At 34.7% G+C, this 9,886-nt stretch overlaps 1 protein-coding gene across 1 annotated transcript; it reads right to left on the bottom strand.

Moving 5' to 3' along the window:
* Positions 1 to 4,836: 4,836 nt before the first annotated feature.
* On the bottom strand, positions 4,837 to 7,313 carry LOC103928623 (xyloglucan endotransglucosylase/hydrolase protein 31-like). The gene is made up of 4 exons (XM_009337698.3): positions 7,042 to 7,313; positions 6,766 to 6,866; positions 6,280 to 6,497; positions 4,837 to 5,533 (listed from the first exon to the last, which is right to left on the bottom strand). Exons 1-4 carry the CDS (start codon positions 7,238 to 7,240, stop codon positions 5,173 to 5,175), a joined length of 879 nt encoding a protein of 292 aa, XP_009335973.2. The 5' UTR covers positions 7,241 to 7,313; the 3' UTR covers positions 4,837 to 5,172.
* Positions 7,314 to 9,886: the final 2,573 nt, after the last annotated feature.

Below are 9,886 nucleotides of genomic sequence, written 5' to 3' on the forward strand. Positions count from 1 at the left end.
TTGTGTTAATAGTAATGCCTAATAGCCGAGTCTTGTAGCGCAGACTTGTAACTAAGGAGGACATTACTAGTACAAAAAATAGTTTGCGTGACGTAGGTACCTTCGTTGCACAAACTCAAAAAACATTGCCTGAAAATTAGCCCAATGAAACCTTAGTCACGTACCAACCGTCGCGCCTAGTGAAAGTAGGGTTTGCGCAACGCAGAAGTAACATGCGTCTGTCTTTGCGCGATGTATGTCCCTATGTCGCACAAAACTATTTTGCACGACGAATAAGTAACCTGTGTCGCGCAAACCCTTTTTTTTTTTTTTTTGGCAAAAATAATTTTTATTTAATTTTTAATAAATATTGTAATTAAATTCTAAACAATAATTAATAAACCAAGAAAAAGTATTTAATTATTAAATATATGAAAATGTATATACAAGTTGTTCGAATATAAAAGAGAAAACTACAACAATTAATCTTCTAGGCTTGATGCATCAGGCTACAGGGTATCAGCTTAGCGAAGTGGTTAGGACGTCGAAGGTGGAGCAAGATCAGGTGTTGGCATTGAAATTTGGAGGCAGAACATCTGTAAGGCCCGTAAGATCATACTCATCTTCTCGTCGTGGGCCGAAAATTGGGCTGCAATCTCGGCTTCCCGAGCTGCTGCCTCGGCCTCCCGTGCTGCTTGTTGGATCGTAGACTGACCTTTTAGGGTTACCGCTTCCTCCGTCAGGGCGATGACCAGTCTTGTGGTCAATCTGGAAGATGAGGCACCTGTCTTACCAACCCGTGCCTTCCCCATACACCGAACAACCTTACCATGACGACGACCGAGCTTCTAAGCAATAACAACGAGTCACTAAACTAGGAATGCTAAATAGCCATCAAACTAGGAATGTTATATACCACCATAAATCCACTTGCAAATATGATTCACTAGTCACAACAAAAATATCCAATTTCTGAAAACTGCATTGAACCCAAGTCCTAATATTTCACCAAACACAAAAAATAAAATCCAAGAAATGCCCTCATAAGCAACAAACCTTATATATCCAAACAAATTACGATTGCATATATTTAAAGACAACCGATTAAATCAAATTAACCAATAGAACAACCCATGTAAAAAGATAATACGAAAACACAGAAGCAGCAACAAAGGAATATTTGTATCACTAATTCTCTCAGATAAGCCAACACTAAGCAAAATCCAATGAATGCCAAGATACAAACATGTTTTCCTGAATCTAATCAGAAGACCAGGTATGCTTAGATTGAGGAACCTAAGGTTAATGCACAAGAAAAATGAAGAGAAATATACTTGGAAGGGAATATTTGCCACAATCTAATCACCGAAAATAATGCAGCTTGTTTTAAAATTTCAACACATGCTTAGAACAAATTGCTTTCATGAACACTAACAAGACTGTCTGCTAAGAGAAACATCAAAATAAGAAATCAACAAAAGATCAACTACTTATATATCAACCGGATTTACAACCCAATTCAAAAGAATTGGGGTTTAACTTCATGACCATGTCCATTTTCATTTTTGGGAAACGACCCACTAATCGAGCAATCTAATTGAAATCTGAATTCCGATATCAAAGGTCAAACTACAAATGCACAACATGACCATAGAATCCAAGGGAGAAACTGTACAGAAAGAAATAGAAAGACTTACGTTTATCTCCGATATTGTAACCCCTAGCTTAGCAGACAAATTTTTCTTGAACATAGTAAACTTGGGAGCCAAGTCCTTTGTAGCAGGGCCACCATCAACAACAAATTCATTAAACCTACATATACAGATGTGCCATCAACATAAAGGAACATGATATTGTTTTAATTTTTAAACACATGAAAGTGCAAGGAAATATTTGACAATCTCAACAATAAGCCTAGCAAAGTCATGCATAATTCTTGCAATATAGCATGCAAACGGATACACAGCAAGGCTATAAATAATATGTAAAAGTTAAAACAATAGCAAAACCAATGGGTAAAGCACTCGAAGATATTGAAACTTAACAATATCAGGGCAGAAAACTCATGTGAGGAGTTACAAACTATAAACTGGAACTATAACAACTTTTATCTTGCATTCTTTTCTTTGTGAGTTAAACGTTGGCACATGTTAAAAACCTCCTCACTCTACATTGGTTAGAGCACCTCAATGGCCAATTCCTTGATTTCACATCTGTTGATTGGGACCCTATCAAGTATTTCCAAGAGAATAAAAAGAATTATCACTGTGCAAGAAATTTGGTACGTGAAAAATAAGGGACAAACATATGCTTGAAATGATGATCTTGCCAATAGGATTTGGTACAGTTTCCACACTATTCATGACTTGAATCACTGACAAATCATTATCAAGATCAAGTACAATTTTTCTTGTGAAGTATGCTTTGTACAAATAAATACATATTCTTTGGAAGAGTCAACTTTACCGGCATGCACTCTGACAAAAATTTTTCATGCATGAAAGAGGAATATGCAGTGATAGAATGGTGTATGCGTCTTTGGAAATGGTAGTGATTAGCTAACTGTGGCAACAATTGTGATTGCTCAGACGTTAGCAAAATGGTACTAGTTGCGTCAGAAAAAGACAATGTAGTGAAGAACAATGCGAGAGAAATGATAGATGAAAAATCACGATTTAACGGTTATTTTTACTCTGATTTTGATTATTTTTTATAGCTACACTTCTTGATCCTATATGAATACAATGAATGAATTCAATCTTCAATTTAAAATATTTACACTAGTGGATACCACAAAATCTTATGTTATACTTAATGAAAGTATAAATAAACTCTAAGTGTTAGTGAATTTATCGTTTTGATGGAATGTGCATCCTACGAAACTAATTTCAATGATCCAACTGTCAAACTTGTTTGTATATGCTTCGAAATCGCATACACCAAAAATCGCAAAAAAAAAAAAAAAAAAAACATTCAGAGATCAAGTAACGGGACAAAACTTTTCGACAATTATAAACAAAAAATCACAATTTAACGGTTATTTTAACTCTGATTTTGATGATTTTTTACAGCTACACTCCTTGATCTTCTATGAATACAATGAACTAATTTGATCAACAATTTAAAATATTTACACAAGTGAATACCAAAAAATCTTATGTTATACCACAAAGTCGTTGACTTTGCGCAACGAAGGTGTACATTCATCGCGCAAAATAGATTTGCGCGACGTATTTGCACCACGTAGTTGTACATTCATCGTGCAAAATAGCTTTGCACGACGTAGGTGCACCTTCGTCGCGCAAAGGACGTTTGCGCAACGCGGCCTGTGCGTCGCGTAAGATTTTGGAGCCAAACCAACACTTTTAACGTTTTTTTCCCAACATTGCATGACAACAATCTTCATCGCGCTAAGTTCCGTTGCGCAAAATACCTTTGCGTGACGTTTTGTTGTCACTGTTGCGCAAACATACTTTGCACAACGTAATTTGCTCAGTCGTGCAAGTTGTTGTCACACAAGTATGTTTTTGTACTGGTGAATTAAAGCGATTGATGGGTGATGAAGCCTTGGTCAAGTAAGGCATGGTTGGTTAAAATCTGTTCACCACTCTTGTTAAGTCACTTTAAGCATGCCCTAAACCCCTTGGGTTAGTAGGAGCGCCCCACCCTTGCGCATGGGGTAGCAAACAAATAATAAGGTCCAATCCAATTCGTTTTCACTTGGTCATTTGCATTTAGCTTTTTTGTGTCCGTCGTGCTAATACTACAAATAAAAATCAAATTTGCGACGAAAGTGTTTAGTCACAAAAAGAAAAAGAATTGTCGCTGAAGATCATCATCTTAAGGGTTTCATACTTGCTGAAAGTGCAAATCAATTATATAGTCGTTGATTTTTGGTGGTTCAACTTGAATCACAGTAAATATGCTATGAAAGTGATTTTAAATTGTTAAAATCTTACTGAACAATTCAAACCAAACAAATTGATGTCTTTTTCTTTTCTGGCAAGATCACAATCAGTCTATTTATCCCATTCACTGATGATTTTTTTGTTTGTTTTTGTTTTTGTTCTAGTCCCATTCGATAATTAGCTATACTCTCACGCTGTTTAATCACAAGATTAGTCTCGCTAGGATGAATGAAAAAATATTAGACTTTTGATCGTACAAAATATCTTCATCCTTTCTGTCTACTTTGTCTTAATTATTTGAAATCATTCATTTTTATTACTGTGAACTCTAAATTATTGGGGGTTGATATTGCTAGACACTAACTTGTTAACTTGCATACAGTAGGAATTAAAATCATTTTGAATACTGAGTTCTATATCTAGTATACTAAAATAAGAGTGAATTTTTCACTTTTATAGTATCGGAAAAGTATGAGTTTCTCGTTAAAATTCACAATTATATACCTAAAAATCATGAAGTAGATCAACTAGGGGACTAGTTGATCCGACTCTCTATTTCTACTTTTATTGTTAAGTTCTCGGATTCATTCTTAATCTCATCTACCAAGTAAATATGCCCAAGATTTTAAGGTCTTTTTAAGGGGAAAAGTTTCATGGTGTTCTAGTCCAACAATACCTATGTTATCTGTAAATCTCTTATCGCCTTCTACAGTACAATGTTACACATGTAAATCTCGAATCTCTGTCTACGTGCGATTATATTATTAAACCGAAACACAAGAAATGATTCATGTCTTATAAATTGCTCCTGTTGAATGATAACTCGTTTCTGACAGTGGGCAACTAAAAGACAATTGTCACAACTCACAGGTGAGCAACTGTGTGATCCTTTTGCATGAATGGAAAGTGGCGTGAATCAGAACCATTCCTTTCTGTAGAACAACAAAACAGAATAATGCTTTCACTTGATATTTATCGGTACATTGGTACAATTGAAAGCAATAAATAAACGCCAAAGCAACATACAATAAACTAAATCCGGAGGGCCTTGGACGCACAGCAGCTACTCTTGCACAAGTGGGATCCATCTCTAGGCCCTCCAACATAGTCCATACAAACTGTTTATAACTGAAAAGGACAACAAATATATTAACTTATATTATATGCAGCCAGAAGGAGCCATTCTTCCTGTAACGACACATGTGAACATTAGTTTTTCTTTCTGTGCTCGCGATTTGTAGATACAGAAGAATGATTCAGTGCAAACTTTCTTGCAAGTCGAGCTTTAGCACTCGGGTGTTTGAGTATGGTCTCTCTTAGAATCATTGCAATAGTCATAGACCAAGTAGTTCCTCTGCACCCATTCCATGGCCGAGTACTGCTGCTGACTAAGACCCGACGCACCAGACGGTGAGGCGGAGGGCGGTTGGCATGAGGTAGGGCTATCGGATTTACACCCACCAAGTTTGAAATTCTTGTACTTGCCAATAAACGGTTGGTACTTGTAGTCGGCTTTGTATTTTCCACCCTCCGTGGCCCATGATGAAGCATCCCATATGGATCCATATGCCCACATCGGCCTCAATGGAAATGTGGCATCACTCTTTCTCTGGTACCTTCTTATGGGCACATCATCCACCAGGAATCTGCAAATTGATTATATTATATCATTGGTGTACTTTATAATATGCAAATCTCACCTCACAACCCTCTATAGATTAATAAAGATAAATGTAAAGCGATATTGCATGTATTATATACTGATCATCATATTGTTAAGCACGCTGTATTTTGAAGTGTTCGATAATAGGTAACATGTCATATAAATCTTGCTTCTGTGAAAGATTTAATTAGTAATGTGATAGTTAAAAATGTAGTCTAACTATTGAAATACATCACAAGAAGTAATTATCACGTATATTAACTTAATAATTACTTCAGCTTATAGACAAAGTTAAAAGTTTAGGTTTAGCATTTTCAGATAATAATTTAGGTTTGATATAACAACTCAATCAATATGAAAGATCTTAAGCCAAATGAAAACAAAAACAAAAATAAAAAGGGATCGTGTTTGATTATCATTTAGTTTAATTTTACTTTTCGTGCATGAAATTTTAAAAAAATGATTAAAGGAGATATGTACAAGAAATGCATGATACACAAAAAGAAAACTAAAAACAAAAAAATATCTAATAGTTATCAAAAGAATCCAAGAACTTTTTCTTGATAAGATCAGAAATAATAATTGTGTTTCACGGTTCCCCTACTAAACGGTAGAGGACAAGAAACTAGACAGTTTGGCTTGATATTTACCATACCTAAAAACGTACATGTGACATGCATGTACAAAGGTACAAGATTTTACAACTGTGTGGTACTACTATATACTCACATGATCTCAGTAGGGTTCCATACTATAGCGTAGTTATGAAAGTCTTGTGCTGGATCAAACCAGAGATGGAATTGCTTCTCTCTTCCAATTATTGTTCCATCTCCACTGCCTCTAATGTACACATTGGTTTGCAGAGTATAGGGCTTATCAGGAGTTGTACCAAGGAACTCAATATCAATTTCATCATGGTTGCCCGGAAGTTCTTCATTGTTAGAGAGCTGTAAAAACCAATAAAAAAAAAATTAGACATAACCCAATTTTCACTTTTTTATTGAATTCAGGAATTTAACAATAAAATTTCAAAGTTTGCAAGAGAAGTGATATCGGCACACGCCTTTTCTCCTCTATATACATGTTTATTCTACCCTTGAATAATATAAATGAGAGAAAAATTAAGAGACAAATATATAAATAAGGTTGTACAGAAGAAAACAAAATGTGTGTAGAAGTCGTTTTGCTAGTGCAATTATCCAAGCAGAGTCTCACATAAAATGAAGTAATCACTCCAGCAGTGTAACCAGGTTGGAGCTTAATGGCTGCACCAAAATATCCAGAACGGTACGGATAAAGTGACTTGAACCCACTTCCTGAAACATGTAAAAAATGCAGCAGATGATAAAACAATCTGAGAAATCCGACCAAAAAAGATAAAACAATCTGAGAAAATAAGCACAAAAAAGCACTCAACTGAAGTACACAAAAAGCAAGAAAACATGCCAAAAAACCAATGAGAAAAGAAGTGAATCTTGCAGGATTGAGTACCTGAGCTAGAGTCAAGCCAGATTGTTAAAGCACCATGGTCTAAATTTTGATGCTGAGGACCCCAGAGGTTTCTGAAAACCTGATCAAACCCTAGTGTACTAATTTTGGAACTAGGGTTATAGCCGGGTGAGGGGGGGCCCTGAGAAATGCTTGAAGAAATCATTAGGAAGAGAAAAATTAAGAAGATGAGAGGAGCCATGAAGACTGAACTGAGAAAAGAAATTCGAGAAGGAAATGCAGCAAAAACAGAGGCGTGGGGCAAGAGAATTATAAAGGCAGGTATGCATACGGAAAGAGTAAGGTTTTACGGTTTGGTATAAATGGAGTGATCTGTAGGCCCCACATTGCAAAGGTGGAAAGTTGGTTGATTGGGAAGTTATGCACGTAGACAAAAAATTTACTATAAAAGAATAATAATATGAATAAAAAATGGTTCAACTTGTGGAATAGGGTTTTTGACTTTTTTTCCGTTTCCCTTAGATTTAGTGAAAAAGCTTCCATATAATACCGGAAATATTGTTAGTTGTAAGTTATGGTTGCTTACTGAGAGAAGCAAAGGTTAACTGTTTAATTTGTTTGCTTCATGACAGGTCTGCTTACCTTGTAGTTATGTCACAGATTTCAGAGAGAAAATGGCCTAAACAGCTTAAATCTTGGACGTGTACATATATGCACGTTCTTTGTGATCCTGACAAGCATGAAGGAGCTTGTGGACATGTATAAAAGGTAAAGAGCGGGAAGTTATGTAGCCCCATGTTTTGGAAACTATGTACATTTTCAGGAAAAAAGTATCGGCCAAGTTAATGAAATCTTGGTTGATCTTACTTTTGGTTTAAACCCTTTTCCTTTTGAGTTCTCCAAAAATGGATAATACATTCTAAATTCCTTTGGAGTAAGAAATGTTACATTTCACAGTTTGATGATGTATGCAATTGTAGTATTGTGCTCTAAAAATTTGATTGGATTATACAAACAGAATGCAATGACTTGTAGCTCAATTGATTAACCACATTTACCTCGTAGTAGAGGTATGTATATCGTTTGTATAAAAAGAAAGAGAAATTGTTTTTAGTAGCCCTCTTGTAAACCAAAACCCTGCTCGCAAACACTAATCAACACTAGCCCTCTCCTTATATCATCATATTGATATACCGCTTATAATATATTGCTACACACCTATTTTTACTTTTTATATATCTTTATTAATTTTTTATCATTATTTTTTTTTTAATTTATTCGTTCTAACAGTAAAAAAAAAAATATATATATATATATATAAAATAAAAATAAGTATACTATTAAAAACAATTACTTGAAATTAATTACTTATGAAATAGCATGCCTGTGGATATAGGTCTTGTTCTCTATTCAAGTTGTCATGATGATGACGTGAAACATGGGATACCGTAAAATATACCTACTCCAAATTCCAAAGACTATTATTTTATAGTTTTTACTGCTAATCATGTTTAAGTTTTCAAAAATTCATCCACAACGTGAAACGAGTGCGATACACATAGCCAACAGGATCCTCTCCGGATCATTTTGATGAGAATTTTTGGAATTCGTAAATCGTGTTCGTTTATATTCATTGTACAATTTTTGTCGGATACTGTTTGGGTTTAATTTTAAATAAAAATATTTAAAATGATTTCTAATCGTACGATATACGATGAACAGACACGATTTACGAATTTCTAAAATCCTCACAAAGAAAATTCAACCAACATCATACACATAGCAGTCACAGTCACGTAGTACACAGAAAATCCTGCAAACCCTTCACTATTTTGCTCTAAATTACAAAACTAAACAGTCAAAAGACAAAAGGAATCATAATACCATTGGAATTCTTTTTAAAATTTTACCGTCGGGCTTGTGTAATTTTCAATAAGCAGGCAAAGTAATCACTTTTACAATTTTACAGAACCTACTCTAAACCCTAAATCAGTATATGTATATACACACACAAAAAACTAATGTCATTATATTGATGTAATGGACTTGTGGGGAGCTTGCAGAAGCCAAAGCAGTTCATAAATTGTTGAGGTAGGTAATGTGAATCAATATTTGATGAACAACCTGCGCAGGACCAACGGCCACACCTCACATATGTATTTTTTCTTTAACTTTTTCCAACCTTACTTTTGACTAATCATCTCCATATTACCCAAAAAAGAGAGCTTACTTTTAGCTATGTCCCTGAAACTCGATTTTAATCTCGCTTTATATCTTGCAACTTAAAAATTGTCATTTTACTCTTAGAAACTCAAAGTTTTCTTACTTTGCCCTCTGGAACTCAATTTTGATCCTATTTTACCCCTGAAACTTGAAAGTTATCTTTTTAAAACTAAAAATTGACTCCACGCTACCTTAGGTTTGTTAATTTCTTATGTGGGTTTGATTTGGGTGCGTCAGGCTACTCAATTTCGTTTTTATTTTTTTCATCTCTTCAATTTCTTTTAAACTTAATATTCTTTTATTATTGAATGTAAATGCATAAGGAAGATTTATAATCAACTTTATTACACATGTGGAATAGTTTTATTGGGTGTTAGGTCCCACAGATGTTTTAGGAGGCGAATTATAAGTTTAGGGAGAAGAGAGAGTCCGCAAGTTAAAGTAGATCGAATTTTAAGTTTCAAGGAATAAAGTGGTATATTTTAAATTACAAAAGGTAAAGTGAGATTCAAATGAAATTCTAAAAGTCGTAACTGAAAATAGGCCGAAAAAATACAATAAATCTTTCTTTGGGTTTTCAAAACTATTTTGGGCTGAGGCATATGGGCAGACGGACCCTACTAATATCAAAGACATATGGGCTTTAAACGAAACATGTTCAATC

The sequence above is a fragment of a genome, unplaced genomic scaffold (assembly GCF_019419815.1).
Source record: "Pyrus x bretschneideri cultivar Hongxiangsu unplaced genomic scaffold, Pyrus_bretschneideri_v1 Contig5, whole genome shotgun sequence".
Taxonomy (NCBI): domain Eukaryota; kingdom Viridiplantae; phylum Streptophyta; class Magnoliopsida; order Rosales; family Rosaceae; genus Pyrus; species Pyrus x bretschneideri.

Bases quoted from the DNA above. Each gene is read 5' to 3' on its own strand.
- LOC103928623 (XM_009337698.3), bottom strand. From the start codon at position 7,240: ATGGCTCCTCTCATCTTCTTAATTTTTCTCTTCCTAATGATTTCTTCA. The intron at 6,867-7,041 runs GTACTCAATCCT...TACATGTTTCAG, and splicing joins CTGGCTTGACTCTAGCTCAG to GAAGTGGGTTCAAGTCACTT. The intron at 5,534-6,279 runs GTGAGTATATAG...ATCAATTTGCAG, and splicing joins TGGAACCCTACTGAGATCAT to ATTCCTGGTGGATGATGTGC.